The 25,456-nt window shown below is 38.8% G+C and overlaps 2 protein-coding genes across 2 annotated transcripts; both read left to right on the top strand.

The window, feature by feature from the left end:
- The first annotated feature begins 267 nt into the window (after nucleotides 1-267).
- On the top strand, nucleotides 268-11,450 carry gtpbp8 (GTP binding protein 8 (putative)). Its single transcript, XM_054615432.1, has 8 exons — nucleotides 268-366; nucleotides 841-1,041; nucleotides 1,132-1,285; nucleotides 2,907-3,005; nucleotides 4,535-4,665; nucleotides 7,193-7,292; nucleotides 10,525-10,643; nucleotides 11,270-11,450. The coding sequence occupies exons 2-8, from the start codon at nucleotides 872-874 to the stop codon at nucleotides 11,358-11,360; spliced, it is 864 nt and encodes a 287-aa protein (XP_054471407.1). The 5' UTR covers nucleotides 268-366; nucleotides 841-871; the 3' UTR covers nucleotides 11,361-11,450.
- Nucleotides 11,451-16,985: 5,535 nt separating this feature from the next.
- slc10a2 (solute carrier family 10 member 2) lies at nucleotides 16,986-20,652 on the top strand. Its single transcript, XM_054615920.1, has 6 exons — nucleotides 16,986-17,398; nucleotides 18,588-18,706; nucleotides 18,880-18,968; nucleotides 19,117-19,292; nucleotides 19,470-19,627; nucleotides 20,459-20,652. The coding sequence occupies exons 1-6, from the start codon at nucleotides 17,001-17,003 to the stop codon at nucleotides 20,650-20,652; spliced, it is 1,134 nt and encodes a 377-aa protein (XP_054471895.1). The 5' UTR covers nucleotides 16,986-17,000.
- The last annotated feature ends 4,804 nt before the right edge of the window (nucleotides 20,653-25,456 follow it).

Raw genomic sequence — 25,456 nt, 5'->3', positions numbered from 1 at the left:
CCTACTGCAGCTGCTACTGCCAATAAAAAAATAAAATAAAAAACAAACATATAGTAAGTAAGTAAATAAATAAAAGAAACCATATAAAAGCATTTTTTTGTTTCTGGACAGTTTTGAGGAGTATATATTATAAAAAAATACATTTTATTTTACTTTATTTCAGTTGGTTTATTACATAAAGAACTCAAATAAGTGATAACAAAAACAGCGGAACTCTTGTTGCTTAGTTTCAGTCGGACTCATTTGAGCGCTGCACACATCATGGAGGACAGTGAAAACAATTTGAAAACAAACTGTTTAAAGGAAGTTGCTGTCAACACAGGTTTAATTATGTCAGTTTAAAGGAATGATACTTTTGGAATTTTGGTAAGTCTTGAAACTACCCCGTATTTTAAAATGTCGTTCATTTAAACGCATTGTAACTGCTCACGTCACATGTTCATGTTCATGTTTTGATCGCTTGCTAGCCATACTGTTGAGGGACAACACCAGGTCTACAGCAAAATGACACACATTTATAAACAGCGTATTAAGGAGGCATCAAGTAGGCTAACTATACTTCATTTATATATGTGTGGAATTTTTTTTTATGAAAGAACTTAAAGTCGGAGTGGTGTTTTTTAAACATGGTTACTAACACAAGCTCCTTAGTATGTCTCTTGTGTCCTTTTCCATTCGTAATGTCCGTGGTGATCTCCCACGTGTTTTGGTTTGTGGAGACACCATGCAAACTTTGAATTGAGATAATAATGGAATAAACTTAAAGCTGAAGGGTTATGTTAGTTCAGGACTCGCTTACATGAAAGTTGTGGGTGTTAATCACACTGTTATTTTTCTAAGCTGCAGGCTGGTCTGAGATCTGCAGAGGAGGATGTTTTGTCTCAGGCTGACCCTGTGGCTTCAGCCTGGGAAACAGGTTTTCTCCGTCTCATGGCAGAGTGTCCATAAACTTGCCTCGCTTCATAAAGCCACAGCGCTTCCCCAAAAGAAAGTCCAAAACTTACTCTACCCCTTTAGCGCACTGGAGGCTTACCTGGACAGGTAGTGTATTTTGTTAGATCTGAATTGAGTAGACTCACGTGTATTTGTGCATGTTTCCTTAAAGAGCCTGATTTTATTTCTTTATTTCAGGTCTGTGGACAGGTCACAGTTCCAGCTCTTTCATCCCAGTTTGGAGGACATGGTTAAAGCAGAGAAGCTCTTCTGCTCTTCTCCGTCTCATAAGATTGATTACTACATCTCTGCAGAGAGGATGGACCATGTACCGGCAATGAAACCCCCCGAGGTTAGTTGGCAGCCTCAGTGACACTGTTAACAACTGTGCTGCCAAAATGTCACGACTAAGGCTGCATTCAGACTGGCTTTAGCTCTGCGTTTAAAAAAAAGCAGCTCCCTTCATTCATGTGAATGAGGTCAGTGTGACGGTGCAGCAGAGGAAAAGAACCGCAGGGTCGTCTGGGGAAAAAAGTTGAATCTTGCTAAATTCTTGCTGCAACACACTGTGACGTAATCTGGCAAGATGCTGCGTTGACCAATCACATTCATGCAAGCATACGTTCCTGGTAGATTACTTTTTAACATGAACACGTATTCCTGCCAATTACCTCGAAACGTCGAAATAATTATTGCTGCTGTGATCATTTTGCAGAGTTGTAAAATCCTGCCTCATAGTGTGCTGATAATCTTTTAAACCAATGGATCTGTCCCTCCCAACTGGACCAAAGTCTCACTAGTAACCTGAAGCAACACGCCCATTCAACCCATGTGTTTTTTAATGCAGGGTTGTATTTTGGTCTGACCTAGCTAGAGATGGCACAAATAGGTGTGCGGTATGATTTAAGTCGTTTTCATACTGTGGCCGACAGATGCTTCTTTGTGGAGGGAATCGTTGTGCTGGGGCAGACAGTGGAACAAAGTCAACAACGTGCCTCATGTCTCACACATTTACCCATTCATTTGATACAGTTTGCTGTAAATCCATTTACAAAATATCCTCTCTTTTTGATTGCAAGCTTCTGGGCATTTTTTTAAATGTGTAACTTAAAATCAAATTGTGCAGCAACTTTGTACAGATTATGAGTGGAGTTTTCATTTTTAAAGTGACTTCTTGTTCTCTCTGTTCCCATGAGCAGAGGTGCTAAATTTGAAATTCAGAGCATATTTAATGCCTCCACACTGCTGTCAACATGCCGACAGCTGAGCATGTGGAGGATTTATTAATCCATTCACATTACAAAGTAATTCAACCGACCCACATCTGTCTCCGACTCACCACGACACTCAGGATGATCTTGTTTGTTCGACTTATAAACCCGTGGTGGTTCACATTGCCCTTCCTCGACCCAGCACGTGGAACCTCAGCCCGTGAAAAATGCAGCCTAATGTCTCTTTACCCTCCTGCAGCCTCATACATAACTAAGCAGGAGTTGACACTTGATAATAAATGAGCAGATTTATAACCTCATGGACAGAGGTGATCACCGGAGGGCTCAGAATGGAACATTGTGTTGAGGGGACGACGCGGACTCTTTGGCATGCCGAGTGAGTTCCCACTCTGCCGCTCTGTCAGAGGATGATGTATTTGTGGCTTACTGGCAGCTCGAGCCTCCATCCATCTGTCGTGTGTCAGAGAGATGGATGAGCCGGAGCCGTGTCCCGTGGGACTAGGCGGGATATTGGTACTGCAGTAGCAAACTGGTAGCAGCCAATCGTAGCAGCTCGTAACAGTCAGAGCAGGTGTGCTGGTTAAAGTGTTCCCTTTATGAGAACAACCTGAAAAAATTCCAGCACACCATTAACACAGTAATAGTAAGACTGTGTGTGTGTGTGTGTGTGTGTGTGTGTGTGTGTGTGTGTGTGTGTGTGTGTGTGTGTGTGTGTGTGTGTGTGTGTGTGTGTGTTCCCAGGTGTGTTTCATCGGCAGGAGCAACGTGGGCAAGTCGTCTCTCATCAAAGGTCTGTTCTCCCTCACTCCTGAGCTAGAAGTCCGAGTCTCCAAAACTCCAGTGAGTAGTCCTAGCCCACACCCAGTATGTCTGTTTCAGTGCCAAATTACACATTAAATTACAAATAACAGTGTGTAGTTTATGCTCTTTATTTTGAAGTTAAACCCGTTTAGGCAGAGCTGGGTGTCGAACTTCAATACCCGGTAATATAATCCTTAGCATCAAGTCTCAAAGACTGCCTAGTATCAAACGTTACTGATGATCTGAACACGTTCTAGGTCGCATTTACTTTTTATATGGTTTCATTTCAATTATTAATTACAAAAGACAGCATACGCCAAACTGTCTGTTTAAATAGCATCATTTCTGCAGTTTTACAGTGTTGGTTTATCATTTTGCTTAATATAAAAAAGAATATATTTTAATATCAAAATTCTAACTATTCTCATTGAAGACTAATCATTTATATAGTCAAAGGTCTTGTGTGACTGGTTGTGAGGAGAACAAAAAAAAACGAGTATAGAGAAGTTTGACATATTTTGTTAAATGATAAAAAATCGATGCCCATATTGCCGTTACCTCTTGTAAATGCTATGTACAAAACATCTTATTCGTTGCGTCACTATTTAAAGGATAGTTAGTATTTTTTGAAGTGAGGTTGTATGAGGTTCTTCTCCATAGTCAGTGTTTTACCTACAGTATATGAAGTTTGGGGAAACAGACAGGAGAACCAGCAGGAGCAAAGTAATGTTCTGCTGTGGACCGGGACAGAAACAAACCTTTTCTAGACACCTTAAAAACAATCAATATCAGTTTAAGTGTACGTTATATTAAGAATATTTTCAGCCCTTTCTGACATTATCTATGTTCTCTTCATAGCCACCAGAGGGCTTTGATGAAAGAAGTCATTTACCAGAACATTTGAGTTGCTGGTCTACCACTGCCTCAATCAGTTTGTTGGTGTTATTCTGAGATGTTGGTGAATCCGAACTTACCCTTTAAAACATCAAAGTCACACAATAACAAAAACAAACTCACCTTTCAAACGAGGCAGCGTTAGACCAGAAACTACTGTCTTCTGAGAGGTAAATTACGAGGTTAAGGTTAAGCGGTTGAAATATTCTAAACACAGCGTACACTTTAACTTATATTGATTCTGTGGGTTTCTAATATAGGTTTAGCTGCGGCCCCCTTTCACAGCAGTACATTGCTTTCTTCCTGTGCTGGTACTCCTGTCTGTTTCTCCAAACCTGGGGCAAGCTGACATCTACTGCATGTAGAACACTGACTATGGAGAAAGCTCAACCCAACTTCAAAAAGTCTGAACTATTCCTTTAAGAAGTTTGATTCCACTAATTGTTTTTTTTATCCTTGTTATATATTGTTTGTGACCCTCACATTTTCTTTTTTACAGTCTTGAAAATTCTTTGGGGACTATAATAATAATAAAAATGACACCCTATTCATGGTCTGCTGTATGGTAGATAATCATAACATTGAATTACGTTCTATATGTAAAGAAAAACAAAAAAGTTGTTCTTGATCAGAGTTGACCTCATTGTCTTTCTCTCTTTGTCTTTCCTCCTCAGGGTCACACAAAGAAGATGAACTTCTTTAGAGTGGGCAAAGCTTTCACCATCGTTGACATGCCAGGCTACGGACACAGAGCACCCAAAGACTTTGTGGACATGGTGGAGCCGTATCTCCACACGAGGAAGAAGTAAGACATTTACTTCAGTCAACTTCCTGGAGAAGTCAAAGGTTTGAGCACAAACAGACAATAAAAAGCTCTCATACACACATGATCAAGGGAGTCGACATATATGACAATAAAAGACCAGAAAGATACATGAATGATTGTCTGGGTGTGGTATAGTAATGGTCATAATTTACTATCTATTGACTATAGTTTTCATTCTTTGGTTGAAATATTTTTTTGTGGAAAGTTTACAAAGACAAAGAAGCAGAATTACAAATAATCAGTTATACCAAAGCACTCAGTAGAAACACTAAACTCTGAGCAGATATCACTCAAAAACGTATCACTGGGCCAACAAATTATAGAACGTTGAGTTAATTTGTAACAAAAGGACAATTATTTGAAGTGAGACATGCATGTTCTGCAAAGACATTTGTGTTCCATTTGTGGTTAGCCCTGGACACACTAGGACTGTACGAAGAGTTTGAATGCTGCACAGCATTTTTTCTTTTTCTATTTCAGTGGTGGCTGCATAGGATTCCTTCCCACTCGTGTGATCCAAACATTTCCAATAACCCTAGAGCGTTGTAAAGTCCAACAGTCATAATAAAAGTCATCATAAAGAGCCAACCTTACACACCCGTAGGTCGTCAATATCGAACAAGACTCTTGCACACTTTTCTCTTCACTTGTTTTCAGAGATATTTAATAGCAAGTTTTTTGTCCATAGACATCCTATTACGAACAAAAGTCCAAATTGATAGATGTAATCATTTCCAAAATTCAATTATACAGTATATTGTGCTTCAATCCATATTTGTTGGCGTTTAGCTTTTCAAAACAACATTTTCACTGGGGTAAAAAAAAAACAGCTTGTTCTCCGGCTTGCTGCACCCAAAGGGAGGACACACTGACGAGGATTTTTTTAGATTAATGACATCATAAAAATATGACAGTCGAAGATTCATTCAAAAACCTTGTTGTTTCAAAAAATGACATTCGCCATAGCCGAAGTGTTATCAAGCTTTGAACTAACTGCGACCTAATAGTAATAGTAAGTAAGTATTAATAACCATTTCCAGAATTAAAGCAATGAGACTGACCTGTTGTCTTAATTTCAATTCAATTCAGTTTACTTTGTATCGCCCAAAATTACAAATTTGCCTCAGAGGGCTTTACAATCTGTACACATGCGACATCCTCTGTCCTTCCCTCACATCGGCACAGGAAAAACTCCCCTAAAAAACCCCTTTAACAGGGAGAAAAAAGGAAGAAACCTCTGGGAGAACGACAGAGGAGGGATCCTTCTCCCAGGATGGACAGAATGCAATAGATGTCATGTGTACAGAATGAACAGCATAACAGAGATACAACACATTCAATGTATATGACATAAATGATTCATATAATCACAGTAGTAAGCAGAGTAACGAAGGGAAAAAAATTAAGACTAATTATAATAACAGCAGCAATGACTATAGTGTAATTGAAGTAATCATAGGGGAATAGTAATAGTAATGTGACTAATAATAATAATAATAAAAGTAACAGTGGATGTCAGCTGGGTCACAGCAGGAGGCACGACCACGGTCCAGGTACAGCCACGATTTATTGAAACCTGCGAGGCGAGAAAGCAAAAAGGGCTTCAGGGTAGAAGCAAAGCCAATAAGCGTAATAGTACAGGGAATAGTAATAGTAATGTGACTAATAATATGAATTAGTCTTACTAATAATGCCATCTACTATTTGGCCTCTAATGCTTTATTTACCTATTTTTCCACCCCAGTAGTTAAAAATGTAGTTATGTTATTATTTTATGGCAGCAGCCAACCTCTCAATAGAAATGATCTGTATGCAGATAAATACCGTCTACTGTATGCTAATGAGGTCGGATTCTGCTTGGGACAAAGTCATTTTTTAAATTTTATTAGACCCTGCTACAACAAGTTTCCTTCTGGATTCTACTACCAGTGGGTACTGTGCTATCATTTAGAATGTATCTGTGTTTTACAACCACTTTGGCCATGATGAACAAAACACTTGGAAGAACTGAAGATCTTTGTTGGTACGTTGGGTTCTTTTTGTGTGTGTGTGTGTGTGTGTGTGTGTGTGTGTGTGTGTGTGTGTGTGTGTGTGTGTGTGTGTGTGTGTGTGTGTGTGTGTGTGTGTGTGTGTGTGTGTGTGTGTGTGTGTGTGTGTGTGTAGGTGTGTGTGTGTGGGGGGGGAGTCCATCATATATGTTAGGTAGTTATAATATGGGACACATTTCTATAAATTATTAAAATTGTACCGTAATAAAAGACAATAATAACAACAATTAAAGTGGAAGTCATCTAAATTAACAGATAATCCCCAAAAAGTAATAATTCTTTAAATAGCTTATTATAATAATAATTATTATTGAACAGACCATCAAAGGAATGGCCCAAAGCCCCTGATGTGGCAACGCTTGTGTTCTTATTTCTATGAATATGGAAAAGCTCATCAGTCCTATCCATTAACCGGCTCTTTGCTTCATATAAACCTTGACCAATGTATCTTCCCTCAGTCTGGTTCGGACGTTCCTGTTGGTCGATGGTAGCGTTGGTCTTCAGAAGGCCGACATGATCGCCCTGGAGATGTGTGAGGAGATCAGACGTCCATATGTGGTAGGACACACACACTGTCTTCTTAAGAAATACTAACACCATGTTCATATAGAGGGTATAACTAAAGTAATCTACCTAAAGATTATATTTATTTCATCCATCCAGAGTCATAGTTATTATGATTCTAAAATTAAGCTCTCTGTTCAATTGATCCCCATATCATATGCTCAAATGGCATTTGTTGCTTTATAATTTCTGTAAATTTCAGAGCGACACAATGATTAGTAAATTAATCGATCAACAGAAAACACATCTGCAACTATTTTGATAATAATCAATAATAATCAATGCCCAAAGTCCCTGACTCAGACCTCTCTTCTGTGAATATTTTTGGGTTTCTTTGGATTTTGGACTGATGGCTGCCAAAACAAGACATTTTAGCTATTTAATTACGAACTCCTGCCAGAGAGCAGTCTAGTGTGTGTTTGCATGTTGCGATAGGCAAATCAGAACCTCTCACACCCGTATAGTGAGTGACAACTCACAGTACCTACCTGTACCTGCCTGTAGCCTGGAAACAGACCAACAGACCACACAAACCCCAACCAAGGTCAGAAAGGAGCAAACTATTAAATGTGAGAGCTGTAGAGAAAACAAACCATTAAAATATGTTTGCGGGCACAGATGAAATTATTTGGCTAGTATGTTATTTGCTTAAAGGTGCAATGTGTAACATGTAGCCACAAATTCATCCCACTAACGCACTTTACAAAAGGGTCAGAGCAGACTCTATCTGCTGAGGAGACTGAGGTCCTTTGGAGTGCAGGGAGCACTCCTGAGGACCTTCTTTGACTCTGTGGTGGCATCAGCCATTTTTTATGCAGTGGTCTGCTGGAGCAGCAGCATCTCAGCAGCTGACAAGAAGAGACTGAACAAGCTTGTCAGGAAGGCCAGCAGTGTGCTGGGGTGTCCACTGGATACGGTGGAGGTGGTGGGAGACAGGAGGATGATGGCCAAGCTGTCATCCCTGATGAACAACATCTCCCACCTCATGCAGGACACCCTGGCAGCTCTGTGCAGCTCCTTCAGCCACCGGCTGCTTCACCCCCGGTGTGTGAAGGAGAGGTACCGCAGGTCCTTCCTTCCAGCTGCTGTCAGGTTGCACAACCAACTCTGCTCCCAGCAGACCACATGACACGTGCAATACAATACACTGTGCAATTATAGCTTTAATAGTTTTTTTATTGCTTATTTATAATACTTGTTTTTTTATTTCATTTTTATTTTTATCTTGTCTTTCTTTCTTTTACTATGTCTCTTGTGTGCACTTTACCCTATGCTGCTGTAAGCCTGCAAATTTCCCTGCTGCGGGACTAATAAAGGATTCTCTTATCTTATCTTATCTTATCTTATCTTATCTTATCTTATCTTATCTTATCTTATCCAGCACAAACCCCAGCGCTGGGAGTCACAGCGAGTCCCTGTGCCGGGGTTTGCACTGTATGAATTGGAGCTAACTGCTAACTGAAGAGCAGCCTCCCGGCAACGGAGGGTGTAAGTCGTTTTCCAGTTTCTGCTGATTTAGATTTAATTAAATTAACAAACCATCGAAACACACACAGACCATGGGTGTGATATTGACACGCCCTGGAGACAGCTCTAGATTTTCATCACTATCGCCTCTCGAGGTATAAGTGCTATTACAAGACTGGAAGCACTGGGGCTAGCTGGTTAACATGCTGATTTCAGTAGATATCTCTGCAACACAATACGTCACAGTTTGACATAACATCGAGACTGTAACCTCTTCACATTCTGTTGATAATGTTTTTTTATTAAGACCAGATCGTAAATGTAACACCTTCAAATCTTGAGAAATGGCAGATTGCATATTGCTCATGATGGAAACACACGGTCTCCGCTATTTGGTGGAGGCGGTGGGCGCCAACGCTAACCAGCTTTCCCCCACTTTTTACATTGTACTCATTCTTCTTACAAATCTTCATCATTAAGTCCACAGTGAATTAATGTTGAACGCTCTCACTCAGCTATTTAAAAACGGCCGTTCCCTCTGAAATGCCAACGCTGAGGCGTTATAATGAAGCACTCCCACTCTCTACGCACTCTGCAGTCAATTATTCATGCTCTCCGGTTATTAAACACTTTGACCATTAGTAAGGCTGTGACAGTAGCACTTTTAACAAAGATGAACTCTCACTGCTGAAAGGCAAAGGAAGTATGAAGGAATGACCTGAAACGGTCACTTTCAAACCTGAAACACACTTTAAAGAAAGTTTCTCTCAGGAAAGTATTTATCTAGATTTTGCAGACTAGTGGGTGCTGTCTCTGTCCAAAGACAGGTTTGTAGTCACACAGACTCTCCTCTACCTGCCACAAGAAAACTCCCTAGACAGTTCCCTCTGTGTGGATCTGTCTGCTCAGAGCTCAGACACTGTCTCTCTCTCATGCTCAACCACACACACTCCCCCATTGAGCCACGATGGTATGCATCAGTTTAGATTGGAAATATAAATATATCAGGAGCGCTACTGGACCGCGCTAACAGCTTAAATTGGTGTGCAAATCTGGACAGGAACAATTCAAGATTTAATTTAGTTGTTGATCAGTTGTGGCCCCCTACTGGACGTTTGATGGCAGTGAGTCAGCAGTCAATGTGGTATAAAACCGCCAATAAAACTATGTTTTCAAAAAGTGTGAAATCACTGCAACCATGTCAGCTCCTTGAGCTTCCAGTCATAAATGAGGACATGAAAAAAAAATTCTGATGAATCCAGTGGTATGCTATCTTAACCGTGGACAGACGGACAGATGCACACATACACAACATCTCACAGGTTTAAGTCTGTTAGAGATAAAAGTTGTTTTGTTTTTGTTCTGTTGTGATGATGGGATAAGATGCAGAATAGGATAAACAGCAGCTCAGTAAGTTGTCATGTAGTGACTGTAGTGAATTACTTTTGGAATTTAGTGAAGCATCAAATCTATTTATTCATTTTCAGCATTCAGTCACATCTTCTGACAGAAGACACTGAAACTTGTGGAAATAGAACTGGTGAATTTGCTGTCCTGAAAGCAGAGACTGCAGTCATCTCAGCTGTGGATTACTTGATTCATAAATTATGAGAAATGAGAATCACAATCACAATGCTACCTGTTGTAATTTTGAATGATTTGCTGACACGTCTATTCTATCTTTTGCGTGCTGATAGCTCCATGTTCTTATTTTTGGATGAAGGTAGGATTGTAATGTGCCAAACATTTTGTCGTGCAGATGGTGGTGACTAAGATTGACAAATGTGGCTACGGAACACTGCTGACAAACCTTTTGGATCTTCAGGATGTGGTCAAAACACAAACCACAAGCTGCTTCCCCCAGCCCATACTGGTCAGGTGAGAGTCTCACGTTCTCTCTGACTGCTTAAAGAACAACGCTGATGATATTTAATGTGTCTTACCAATAACAAAGCTTATAAAAAGATGAACCATGAATAATCCTTGAAAACAAGTCTATGTATCTAAAGCTTGATATATGTGATTCCTCTGTGTTATAGAGCTCCATTGTTGTCCACAAACTATTAAAAACACATCAGTGAGCCTCACAGTTGCCCTGGGAGATATGATCCTTCACACTCTAGTGTATTTGTATTACTCATCAAAACACATAGGGCGTTTGTTAGACCATTGAGGTAATGAAAGCAAAAACATGGTATTTATAAAGAACGTTGGTTAAAATTATCGTAAGTTTATTTAGGACATTAAAGGTAAAGAAAAAAAAAAATTCTCTTTGCATAGGAAAACAATAAGATTTGAATAAAGAAGAGGACTACATGTCACAAAAGAATCATATTGGACTTTGGACGCAGAGATCAACCAAAGGTTCATCAATAGCACAAGTGTTAACAGCAATAACATAATATTGCTGTTTTAAATGGTACCTTATTGAAAATCTCTCTCTCTCTCTCTCTCTCTCTCTCTCTCTCTCTCTCTCTCTCTCTCTCTCTCTCTTTTTGCAACAGCTCCCTCCAGTTCTGGGGGATCTACCTCCTGAGATGCTTCATTGCTCATGTAACAGGGAGCATCAGGTTAACGGACACCTCTCAGAGCTGACCAGAGGACAGCTTAGGCTCACTGGCTGGATCCATGCACATCCACAATGCTTCAGAGGCTTTTATTTTCTAATAAAAATGGAAAACACTCCTTTGTTTGTCTGGCTGGTTGTCCTTTTACTTAAATCTTAGGTATTAGATTATGCACCACTAGTGCAGATCAACGACACGTCCAGTTCATCTCAAAGGTGGTGGATCTAGGCTCTGTGCTGACTAGTCAACTTCTGCCACACAGAACCGGAAAACCATTTCTGTATGGAGCTGGCTTTGTGCACGGGATCATTGTCATGTGGATTCAGGAATGGGTGTTCCCCAAAGTGCAAGATGCACACTACTGTCTAAATCATCACTGATGTTTTAGCATTAAGACTTCAGTTAACGGGAATTAAAGGGCTAAGTCCCAACCGAGAACAACAAACAACCAGCACAAGTCGATAAAAGTATGTGGACAGGAAGAATGACGGACATATGTACCTGAAGCCATAACGTGTACATCAGGGTGGGGCTCTGCTTGAAGCAGACTGGAGCGTTTAACTGAGAATCCCGCCCACACTGACTTGACTTAACCCAAGTAAAGAAAAAGACCTGGTAAACAAGAAGTGAGTCAAGACGAATCGAGCCAAATCATTCAGTGGAAATGAGGCGATAGTCTTCTCTCATGCTGGTGACTCGTTGTCTACCAGTTTAACAGCTATCCTCGTCACAGCTTGCTAAAGTCATGTTCTCCACGTGGAGCACCGTGGATGCCAAAAAATATGAGGGCCCACACGTAGAATCCCTGGGGCTTCTTCATCATGTGCCGTGTCTTTCAGCCTCCGGTGTGCTGCAGGCTGATGTCATCATCATCCTGGAGGTTTGGGCTCCAATAGTATCTGCTACTGGCTGCATGGAGAATTAGACCCAAAAGAAACCAGCTGGAGGTTTGTCATGCTGTGACAGGATGCCTTTTGGTACGGACATTAGACAGTCAAAACCTTGTTGCAAAGCTTGAGGGGTTCATTCCGTGTACTGCTGTGAGTTTCCTAAGATTATGAATAATATTATTATTATGAAACAGATTTGGTCTCAGAACAAACTTGTCATAAACTGAATATTGACTGAATTCTCCTCCATATAATGTAGTTTATTGGTACAATATTGTTTATCGTATATGAAATAAAAACACTTGTATGTCATAGGAGAAGAGTTCAAACGTGTGACTTGAGGCACAGAGCATAATTTGCATTTGTCTGAATTTTCACTCATTTCCTCAACAACACGGTGTGAATTTTCTGTCATGAAGTGCATTAAATGTGAACCGACATGTTCCTTTTACAGGTTCATCCTTAAAACCATTGTGCTATCATATTTGCTATTGTTTTATTGTTTTATTATGTTGTATAATCACTTACTTGCAGTACTAAGGTTTATTATTATCCTATAAACCACACAATAGAGACCATGGATTTAACTCATTGTAGCGTTATGAAACCCATCACAATGTTTAACACTGCTTGAACATCAGACACTAGCCATGTGTCCATTTACTCATTTATTTTTTGTGCATTTTGAGGTACTGCATTAGAAAAGCTGTACATAAACAGCCACGTGCAGCCTATAGCACCGTCTTCTGTCCAAACTACGCTGTGGCCTAGTTTTTTTTTTTATTCCCTACAAACCAGTTGATGGAAACACATTATTCACATTTCTTTTTTTGTGACGTTTCAACAGTTTGCTTAAAATTTGCTTGACAGTTGAGTGGGAACATGGCTCCTGTGGTTCAGAGATGATGACCCCAAAATCAAGCATTCACAGTTTAAAAATCCTGATGAAGCCACAGTGAATGATTAGTGACTCTTAAGTCTCCTGCAGGAATTTATCGATGCATAGCTAAGAGGAGACTGAATATCTGACTTTAAGGGAACCTTTATTGGAAGAATACATTTTAAGAATACAAAGTTTCCATTTTGACAAGTGGACAGACACGTGACTCCAAATTAAAGGTAATGTTGCTCTGTTGTTTATTCCCAATAATGACTTCATACAGATTCTGCTGCTCTCAAGTGGCCAAGAATACAATGAATGCAGTGAAATTATTTCTTTCTCTTTTTTTAATTGAAGAAGTTGTGTTTAAATAATGCATGAATATTTCCCCTAAATATTAACATAATATATCATTTTTAAATGGTACCATTCAAATTTAAATGTTTCATTCTTTACATTTCTTGATTGCAGTTTTGACAAAGTAAAAAAGGGTATTGCTATCCCCTATTCTTTTTTTTTTTTTAAATAACCTTTATTGAACTGGACTCTTTTATTAGTATTTCTTTTTCAGCAAAACCTGTTATACTGCGTTCTAATTCTGTAAAAACGTTCCATGTTTTTTCCCCATTTAAATACAGTAATAAACAACTCTTCACATCTATTAAACCTCTTCCCTGCTTATTGGTTTACTTTAAAGTGAGAGGATTATTTTTTGACACAAACATAAAACACCAAATTCTTCATGTTAAATGAATCAATGTCCATGTCCTCTAACTATGACTCACCAAAATGTTTACTAGTTTCAGCCGTTTTTTAAAATTCACAGAAATGTGTTGTTTCAAATGAAGCTGACAATGAAGAGACAGTTGTGGACAGTTGTCTGTGACATGTGTTGTAACTATATTTTGGGAATGAAAATAAAAAGTTTCAAACTAGCTGGTGGAAATACAACACGTATAAATATGATGGCAAACATGGAAGTAGAAGACTGCATACCAGATCAGCAGATGTGCAGTCATAAACATTTTATAGAAGCTGGTTGACAAGCGGTCAAGGCCACATGCTAGAAATCTCATTGTATCCTCTCTCTTTTTCTTTTCTTTTTTTTGCCAGTGGGACGGTTTCCCAAAGGTGTCTTTACTTCCTTATTTTAATGCGGAGCTGGTACCTGAAGTACAGCATGGCCTATCAGAATAGATTGTTATCTGCATCAGATCACCTAAGATAATGGCCTTGACGTGACACACACTTTCGCACACTCAATCACACCCGAAGAGCAGAAAGATACTTAACATTTACTGCGTCCTGAATGAAGGACAAGTGAGATGGAGAGAAAAAGATAAAAGCTGATAGGACAGATATAGATAAAGATAAAGACATGATAAGAATCCCTCTGAAGGGCTACCATAAGTATTTCACTGATCTTTCCTCACACTGATTTAGACAAACAGAGAGAACAGTACTCTCCACACCCCTTAATTGTTTATGGGAAGTGCACAATCATTTGAATCACCGCAGGCTCATGGGCCCAAGGGGTCAGGGGCCCCCCTGGCCTTTACCTACAGAATGTCACTCAAAGAGACACGTACAGACCAGGAAGAGACACACAATTACAAGAAGGAAACTTAAAAGAAAAACAAAGAGACACTAAACAACTACAAAGAGATTTAAAATGACTAAAAAGAGACACAAAGCAATTTAAGATTATTATGCAAAACAACAAAACAAGCTTTTGAAATTCAAAACTTCAGGAGTAGTTACAAAAAGGTGAAAAAAAGAAATGCCCTGAAACTGGAATGTAACTTCTATGAAACTGCTCATCTTGACACTGGAGGTTAACATCAATAACACATTGTGTGTATTGCAGGGAAAAGAAATGGTGGACATCAGTCACAGTTATGTCTGAGAACATGTCTGGAGAAGATCTGTGCGCTTAATGTGCTTAAAATACACGTTGAATTTATTAATCAAAAAATGAATTATTCACATCATTGGTCTCCTAACCTTTTACTGCTGTGTAACCTTCTTGAGGCTTAAAAATATCTTTACACAAATATTTCTCTTTATACCAAAGCCCTGAGATGCAGGTGAGAAAAGCAGCTGCAGCTTTCAAGAGCCCCATTGAACCAAACCTTGTGTGGCAGTCTCAACAAAGACATTTTAAGTGTCATAAAATGTAAATGTTGCATCGCAGTAAATTATACAAATCACATTCTTCATTTTATTCTATCTACTCCATTTTATTGCACAGAAGTCTAAAAATGTATCCACAAAATGCAACTTATTGGTGAAGAAATGTCCCAGTGCTTTTATTGTTCAGACTCCAGCACACACCATTGTTTTAAATATGCAGCTATAGTGGCTCATTTATTTTCAGTATAATATATAACACGTTCTTCAGGTGGTGTAACTGGTTGTCCTTTAACTTTACAGTAGACTCTACAGTTAGACCACAACTTTACTTTTTACTTTACAATTAATCATTATCCGTTCCAGACGGAGGCAGACACAGACTCTTCAGTTGGATTCGGAAGGTAAGAAAAAACAAAAAATGAACAAGAGAGCAGTTTATTTCCTGTCCTGTAGCAAACTTTTGTTTTGGAACTCTTGGGCACTCCTTGATTTCATGGGCAAACTTAAGTACTTAAAGCCACAGCAAATGAGCGTCAGCTGTAAATCATTGTGATCTGAATCACACTTTTTATTGTTTGCACACTTGGCATGTTGACGTAAAGTGACTATATAATATATTTACTCCTACTTCGAACTTTTTATATTGTATTGCTTTACAATATTGAATCAGGGTGGGTATGTATTTAACATTTTAAACATTAATATAGCAGCAAACTACTATTATCAATGTATGAATATAGTCGAGTAATGTCTATCTGAGTGGAGAATAGGGTCTTTCTCTCTCTCTCTCTCTCTCTCTCTATCTCTCTCTATATATACACAGTGTGTTTAAAAAAGATATATAAGCAGTGACTGGTAAATCACCTGGGCAACAGTTGCTTTTAAGTGTCTTCCATCGAACTCCATCAATGTCTCCCACACAGACATATTAACAGCTCTGCCCTGATGGACCTTCCTGTATGAGAGACATCTCTGGGGCATTGCAATATTTTTCTATAACTATTTTGCAATTGTTTTGAAATGCTCCTTATACTTAAAGTTTGCCAGGAAAGTTATAAACCTAATATTGTGTTACAGAGCACTTTGTCATTGAATTTGTGTTTCATATTTAAACTTGGATTTGGATCAATTGAGTCTTGGTTTTCTTTTGACATTTAAGACTCTATTGTATTAAACAATGTCATAAAATCTTTATTTCATACCCTGAGTGATTTAAGGTTTAAAAAAAAAGGTTAAATAAAGGATTAGGGTTATTCCAAGAGGGGTTATTTTTATTGGCACTGAGCAAATACTACCTTGTACTTACAGGGTGTGCCTTTCTTTGAGGACTGCAAGCATCATCCCTCCCTAGTGTCATTGAAGGATGATGATGCTGCATAGCAGAGCCGCCCAATAAAGTTTAAAGAGGCCAAAGGGCAGTTAAAGTTGGAACCACAGTGCAATGACATTTCACATTTCAGAATGATTTCCTTTTTATATGCATGTGCTTCTGAACACTGAACCCATAAAAACATTAAGTATTGGTTAATTTTTGATTTTATCCAGCTGATTTTCCCTCCCAATTGTATTTGGCTGTAGTGGGGCTGGCATAAAGAGACGGAGGCTGGACAGTCTTGTCACTGGTGCCCTCATCTTCTTGGATATCGGAGAAGGAAAAACTGGAGTAGTCTCGTGGAATCTAAGAGTAACCAGCTCTCATCCAGTCTTCTCTTTTCAGATTGGGAGTCACTGTCTATTTTCTTCTTCTCCCATTACATTGTCCACAATGTCCATATCCATGGCGACGACTGCGGTTCCCGCTGGTTGCGACCTTCTTTCCACAGTGTGTTCGGGCGCAAACTGCCTTGTTCCTCCCAGTAACTTCAATGACATCCTGAGCTTGGTGTTGAGCGTTGTGCTCACTGTAATGCTCGCTATGGTCATGTTCTCCATGGGCTGCAATGTGGATGCCAAAAAGCTGTGGGGCCACATCAGAAGACCCTGGGGCATCGTCATCGGCTTCCTTTGCCAGTTCGGCATCATGCCTTTCACAGCCTTTGCCTTGTCACTGATCTTCGGTGTGCTGCCTGTGCAGGCCGTCGTCATAATCATCATGGGCTGCTGTCCTGGGGGCTCTGGCTCCAACATTATCTGCTACTGGCTGGATGGAGACATGGACCTAAGGTAAGAAACCAGCTGGGCAAGCTGGCTAGTTGGAAGGTCTGATAGGATAATGATAATCAACGGTGTGTTGTTTGGATGACTGAACGCTGTCAAACTATTTGAAAAAGCTGTCCACCTCACGCATGGATGTATTTTTTGTTAATGGCTTAACAGTCTGGCAAGAGAAACTGATTCTTGATCTAAGTTGTTGTTTTTTTATCTTTCCAACCCAACACAATTATAGTTTCACCATGTTTCTAGAGATTATGGAGGCATTTCTCCCACTTTATGGAAACATAAAGTAGACAACCAATGTGATATCTGAGTTTTTACTGATCACAAGTTAAAATATTTTCATTTTTATTAGGGTTGTAACAAAATATAGATACATTTGTGCATATGAGATACTGTATTGATTAAAAAATACTGTAATCAATTTTTACTCTATAGTTCACATGCAAATATTTGTGGCAGAGAGTGGCTCAGACTGCACAAAAAGTAGTGCTATAAGGATGGATGTTACAGGGTCTGTGATACAAGCAAATGCAGATCCCAAAGTTGACATAAAAAATACAAAAAAATGACTTTATATTTTATGCATATAGTGTTCTAAACATGGGTTAGTCATAGTATAAAAACATAGGTTAGTGATAGGATAACATGGGTTAGTGATGGTATTAAAACATGGGTTAGTCATGGAATAACATGGTTTAGTGATGGGAAAACAACATGGGTTAGTGATGGGATAACATGGTTTAGTGATGGGAAAACAACATGGGTTAGTGATAGGATAACAACATGGGTTAGTGATGGGATAACAACATGGGTTAGTGATGGGATAACAACATGGGTTAGTGATGGGATAACAACATGGGTTAGTGATGGGATAAAAACATGGGTTAGTGATAGGAGGATAACAACATGGGTCAGCGATAGGATAACAACATGGGTCAGTGACAGGATAACATTTAGGTCCCAGGTCCCCTTTTTTGTCCTCATAAGGTAGTGTACTGTGTACAATATGGGCTAAAGACTGGGCCCAAATTAACCCCCACGAGCAAATCCCCAAAGTGGGATGTAAGTTTGATTAGGAGATCGTCACAGCAACAGTTGAATAATTACAGCTTACTTCACATGTGCTGCTTGAACGATATTTTGTTATTAAAGAAGCGTGTTTGACAAACAGACTGTCCATATAATCTCTCCTTAGTATCAGCATGACCGCATGTTCCTCTATCCTGGCCTTGGGGATGATGCCTCTATGCCTGCTCATTTACACCTCCGCCTGGACTTCTACCAGCACCATCCAGATCCCATACGACAGTATTGGTAAGTAAGCAGCTTGAAGCTGATTGCTAGAAATGTTTATGTATATACAAATTGTAGACATGGTTTATTTTAAAAACGTTCTGTTGTATTGTAGTTTTGTACCAACCAAAGCCCTTTACTGGTTTATAATAACCCTATATTTATGTGATGATTTGAATTCTGTGTATACTCAGGTATCACTCTGGTGTCCCTTCTTATCCCAATTGCTCTGGGAATGTATGTTAAACGCAGGTGGCCCGAGGCGGCGAAAAAGATCCTAAAGGTAGGATTTTATGTGAATGTTTTATGCAAGAGAGTGACACATGAATATCACTCATATAATTATTGATCAAAGTATTTGTTGTGACAAATACATATATGGCTTTATTCAATTTAAATCCTTTGACTGTCTGTGTATCTGCTGTGCACAGGTAGGATCCATTGCCGGCTTTTGTCTGATTATCATCATAGCTGTGGTTGGAGGTATTCTCTACCAGTCTTCCTGGACCATTGCTCCCGCCCTATGGATTATTGGAACCATCTACCCTTTCATTGGTTTTGGCCTGGGGTTCTTCATGGCCCGCTTCACGGGTCAACCCTGGAACAGGTAGGGTGACAACATAGTATTTATATATATATATATATATATATATATATATATATATATATATATCATAGTTTAATACAGCTTAATTTTGTTTAATTCAGCTTTATAAATAAGATAGCTTGTGCATCAACAAACATATGAACTAATAACCTGACTTATCATTCCCTGCTTTTTTAGATGTCGCACCATAGCATTGGAGACAGGTTTCCAGAACTCCCAGCTGTGTAGCACCATTGTCCAGCTGTCCTTCAGTCCTGCTGAGTTGGAGGTCATGTTTTCGTTCCCCCTCATCTACAGCATCTTCCAGCTGGTGGCGGCAGTCATATCTGTGGGATGTGAGTGTTAAGCAGGCAGATACTTACTCAAAAATCTCGGAACTCAACAGCTGTCGGTCCGATAAGCCTCTAGGGACAAGGTTCTATACTTTTTGAGTTTTCTGGTGCAGGCAGCAGATAACTTGGCCAAGACTTTTCTGTGCGCTGCTCATTATTAACAGTTGGATTAGCAGGTTGAGAAATGCCCAACTTGAGTTGGAGTTCAAAGATGACGTGTACGAGCAGTTGTTTTACGAGTAGCCAGTTTACGAGCTAATTTTAAACCAACATAAAACTAAATCATCATCAATAATAGGTAGTGGGTTCCCAGATAACACTTCAGCCAATTCCATTCCGTTCAACAAAAGCCTGCTCAAATGCGATTGGTGAATGATACTCTGACTGCAAATGGAAACCAGAAGGCTTTCAATATCAAAATCTCGTCCCGCTGCTTACAAATGGATTCTGCATTTATATGCCGGATCTGTTCGTAGTGAGTATGTAGACAGTTTTTCAAACAATTCTGCATTTTACAGTCATCTACCACCAAAAGAACTCAGCGTTTACTTTTGGTTTCACACAGGGCAAGAACAGCTGCCTGCTGAGTGAAAATCCAACACGCATTGTCACGACATTCCTATACTCATTATTATATCATGTAACTTTCAACAACAGTGGCTCTTGCAAAAACTGGTTTAACGAGAACAGGACAAGCCCTAGATGAAAGAAAAAAAATCAGAAAAAGGACTTATTCGGTGGAGTCCAGTTCCTTTTTCTTGTCCTTTTTTGAAAGATACATGTCAAGATGGCTGATCACATTTCTGAATCCATGTTTTTTTTTTCCCTTTACAGCCTACCAGGCATATAAAAGGTTATATGGCCGTGGCTCAGCTGATGCCGACACTGAGGCTCCGTCCCTGGAAGCTGGTGAAGATGAATTAGAAACAAAGAAGGGACACGCTGTGGACAACAATGCCTTTGAGTTTGATGACAATGGCAACAACGAAGAGAAGGGTAAGGACATAAGAAAGATCACCCAGCTGTGAGATCAGGACCTGCAAATCACAGACTTTGGACTTTCAGTATGAACATCCACGGCCCCGGCACTACTGAAGACAGCAGCCATGAGTCAACAGTGTGAACACACACTGCACTCTGCAGACTGGAGATGTGCACTACAGGTCCTGTTCTAATCTACTTTAAAAACCTTTGGCAAGAGCAGGGGTGCCAAAATATCCTCCCTAGTATTACCAACAATAAATAACTAACGCACCGGGTTATATGATGTTGAAGGCCCTCCTTTCCCTTAATTTATTCATATAGCATTTGAACCAACTTTCCTCCGTGCGTTCTGTCAGAAAGCATGTTGGGCCCATTTTCCTTGATCAACACATTTACTGACCTCTTCTCTACATGTCTTATCAATAATTCAGACATAATATGTAATGCTGTTGATGTGGATTGCCAAATGTCCATATGCAGACTGAAGATTACTTCAGTTTGCGCTGAACAGTGGAATATTTCAATTCAGTTTATTTTGTATAGCCCAGAATCACAAATTACAAATTTGCCTCAGAGGGCTTATATAATATACAACTGAATACAAATGTATCGTCTTTATGTGACATTCAACATTTATCTGATGATACACAGAGTTGTGTCAAATGACAAAAAATGTGAGAACCAATGTTTCACCGTGGTCAAACCATCTAACAGAGCACAATGCTCTTATCTTTTTAAAATAAGTTTATGTATTCTTTGTTATACTTATTCTCTATTCTGATGTAGCAGGTGAAATCAGTGGTTACTACAGACCTGGGCCCTGATGTAAACTAGTGTTGTGTGTTTTCCGCTCTTTCAGTTCCACACAGTTTTTCTACTCCTCATTAATGGGGCACAGCTAATTCTTGGCATTTGGAAATACGTAAGCCTGTGGTTTTACATATCTATTTATGAAACATATTCACAGCTAATTTATTCGCCCTCTGTATTGTGCAAATGTAAGAAAATTCAGAATTTCATGGATGTATATTAAAGTATTTTACAAAACATCTTTGCTTTCCTATTATGTTTAAGAACCGTGCTTTCTTAAATGATATGTGTTTATCCAAAAACTTACATTTTTGTGTAATTTGTTTACCTACAGTACCAGTCAAAAGATTGGACACACCTTCTCATTCAACTACTTTGAAGAATCTAAAATATAAAACATATTCTGGTTTGTTGAGCATTTGTTTGTTTACCACATAAAACCATATGTGTTTCTTCATAGTTTGGATGTCTTCAATATTAATCTACAATATAGAAAAAAATAAAAACAAAAATAAAGAAAAACCATTGAATGAGAAGATGTGTCCAAACTTTTGACTGGTACTGTATTTTGTTGTAACAATTCATGTTTTGATGTGAATATGAGTATTCAACTCAATAAACATATTACAGTTTAGACACGTCAATGTTTGCGGATGACACCATTTTTTATTTCAAGATTTGATTTAAAAGTTTTAGCAGAATGCAATGTCAAAGTAAATCTTTAAGCTAAAATATTGATGAAAATAAGTTGTCCAAAATTTAAACTAAACTAACTTTATGTTTTTTGCTGACCAAAAACGTTTCACTGCCTATAGATGGAGTTCATTAAAAGAGAGTTTGGGGCATGATGATGGATGACAAACTGACATGCAAATGTAATATAGTAATTACAAGGCAATTAGAATTCCACTGTTCACTTATTTTGCCATATTTGAGAACATAGAAGGAAATTTATTTTAAGCATCAGTTAGCACAAATTACTTTACAGCAGATGTGTAGCTCACTGTTTGCCACCGAACTGTGGATTTCTCCACAAAATGATTTGTTGTATAAATAGTTTTCAGTTGATGTAATTTCATAATTATTGAATAACTAGACTTCATAGAGTAGCAGGTAATCGGTTTCCTTAGTTGTTGTAATTTTTGTGTACAGCTAGTTTCTTCTTTTTCTCACGTTACTCTAAGTATTTGTTGCTACAGTAAGTAACTGTAATTGAAAATCCATCTATCTATAGTGTATATGTTTTCATTGCAGGTAAGGTTTAAAATCGTAGTCCACAAACCAATGGGTTCTTGCTGACTATGTCCTCTTCTTATACAGTCTGTGGTCTCGTATATACTGATCTCTGTTTTGTTCTACTTTTTTGTGGACACCTACTGCTAGTGTGCTATACAAGAATGTCAGTGTTTTCTAACCGAATGCTGTTGTGTGTCACACTGAGCTTTTAAGATTCCCTTTTCAACATTACCTGAAGGTTTACAGGGAAAAGTTAATACACTGTAGTACACATAAGAAAGACATGCAGTAAATATATATATATGTGTAGCAATGTGTTACATGTACTTTAAACAGATAATCCCCCTTTGATCTTAAATCATAGACATAAGACAACCAAACCCTGCTGTAACAATGAAAGAAACTGCGGTAGCTCAGTAAAACACAAGAAATTGTACCTCCTCACCGTACTTAACACCATGTCAAGGTGACATGACATGACACGGTGGCATGACGTAATCTTAATATGACTGACAGATTTTGATAAATGTACAGATAATTTATCGTGTGATGGCACAAACGATGAAAGAATCAACTCATCAGTTTTGATCAGAGAGCCATGAGCCAGTATTTTAGAACAAACTGTAGGCAATTATACTCACTCTTTTTCCCATGCATAGAAAAACAATTTGCTTGAATTAGCGGCCAATTGAAATCTGTTGCGGACAACAAACTAATTCTTGAGGGTTTTGAAATCTCTGTCTAAACTGAAGTCTCTCTGACTAAACTGTAGTATTTGTTAACTCGGCTTTTATAGTGTACGTGTTCATTTGATGTAGAAGTCATAGTAAGGAGACTGACAACTTTTTTTTGAATATTTGAGAATATTTGAATTTTTCGAATGACATTGACCCTGATGCCCCTCTGAAAAACTGCTACATGTAGATTTGTGTCTTGTGCCGTAACAATGTAGTAAAATGTTAACATTTATAGGCCACATAGTCCCAGTACAAGGTCAGAAACATATTGCTTTTCAACCATAAAATAATCACATTTCTTACAGTTGTCCAAAGTCCAAGCTGTGACAGCAAAGCAGTCGACAGTCACAAAACTAGCACGATAGACGGGCTGTCATGTGGTAATGAACGGGCCCAGCTGTCCCTGACAGAGCTGAGCCACACATCCTCCCCACATGGAGCTCAACCAACACCCTTCCTTTCACACACTTGCTCCTCCTCCTGATGGGTGCACTGGAGCTGCCTTCACTTACTGATGGAAATACTGGGACTTCTCATGCTTCATTGTAACCATGATTGCAAAAAAAACATGTTTCTCCCGATTTTCATACTACTATGAATAAAGTAAACATTTTTATTGGTTTAAGGCTTAAGTCAATTGCGTTGTCTCATCTATGAACAGAGGACACTATTATTTTTTTCTCAACAGTGTCTCTTAATGTACCTGCTGCCTGCCATGTTGACTCTGCGGTGTTAAACAACACACACAAAAATATTATATTGGGTTAAAAAAAAAAAATTGTTATTGAATATCGCTTTTTTTTTGTTTAAAAATAAATATATATTTTTTTCAATTAGCTCAGCGTTGATAAAAAAAACTGTTGATAATTGAGACTAGTGTCACTATCAGGCTCAATTGTGGTATTAGCAGTAGCATGGTACTGTATACTTTATATACAGTACCATAATTATAATTCTACTATAATAATTGCTGCTGTTATTATAATTGGTCTTAATTTTTTTCCCCTTTGTTACTCTGCTTACTACTCTTATTATATGAATAATTTATGTCATATGCATTGAATGTGTTGTATCTCTGTTATGCTGTTCATTCTGTACACATGACATCTATTGCATTCTGTCCATCCTGGGAGAAGGATCCCTCCTCTGTCGTTCTCCCAGAGGGTTCTTCCTTTTTTCTCCTTGTTAAAAGGTTTAGGGGAGTTTTTCCTGTGTGAGGGTTCCGGGACAGAGGATGTCTCATGTGTACAGATTGTAAAGCCCTCTGAGGCAAATTTGTAATTTGTGATTCTGGGCTATACAAAATAAACTGAATTGAATTGAATTGCATATAAATCATGTTATAAATTGAACTATTATATTCTGGGTGAATAACACCTGCGGTGTAACCTAAAAGGTTAAGGAAATAACTTTTTAAATGGTTCATCTCATTTATCCATCCAAGATATTTCTAAAAAATATATAAAATGGAGATTGATGTGGACTGCTAATTTTGTCATCTGGCTCCAGATTGCAGCAAATCAATATTATATGATGAATTGAAGCTTATTACTTGCAAAATATACAGAAATCTAACTTTTCCAATCACAAACCATCCTTTTTAATTTTTGAAAATGAATTAAAACAATACATTGCATCAATCATATGTTATAAAACTAGAAATGCTAGCAAACCTTGAAGCATCGGGGTGGATGACGCTGTCATCTACCTGCTACAAAGATGCCTTTCTCACCTGGAAAAGGCTGGAAGCACTGTGAGAGTCATGTTCTTCGACTTCTCCAGTGCCTTCAACACCATCCAGCCTTTGCTTCTGAGGGACAAGCTGGAGCAGACCGGGGTGGACCACCACCTCACTGCGTGGATCCTGGACTACCTCACCAACCGTCCACAGTATGTGAGGATACGGGAGTGTGAGTCAGATCGGGTGTCCTGCAGCACGGGGGCCCCACAAGGAACCGTTCTGGCTCCATTCCTCTTCTCCATCTACACATCAGACTTCAAATACAACTCTGCTACCTGCCACCTGCAAAAGTTCTCTGATGACTCTGCAATCGTCGGCCTCATC

This window comes from Anoplopoma fimbria, chromosome 16 (assembly GCF_027596085.1).
Source record: "Anoplopoma fimbria isolate UVic2021 breed Golden Eagle Sablefish chromosome 16, Afim_UVic_2022, whole genome shotgun sequence".
NCBI lineage: Eukaryota > Metazoa > Chordata > Actinopteri > Perciformes > Anoplopomatidae > Anoplopoma > Anoplopoma fimbria.
The sequence above is the reverse complement of the archived record's forward strand: the minus strand, read 5'-3'. Positions and strand labels throughout refer to the sequence as shown.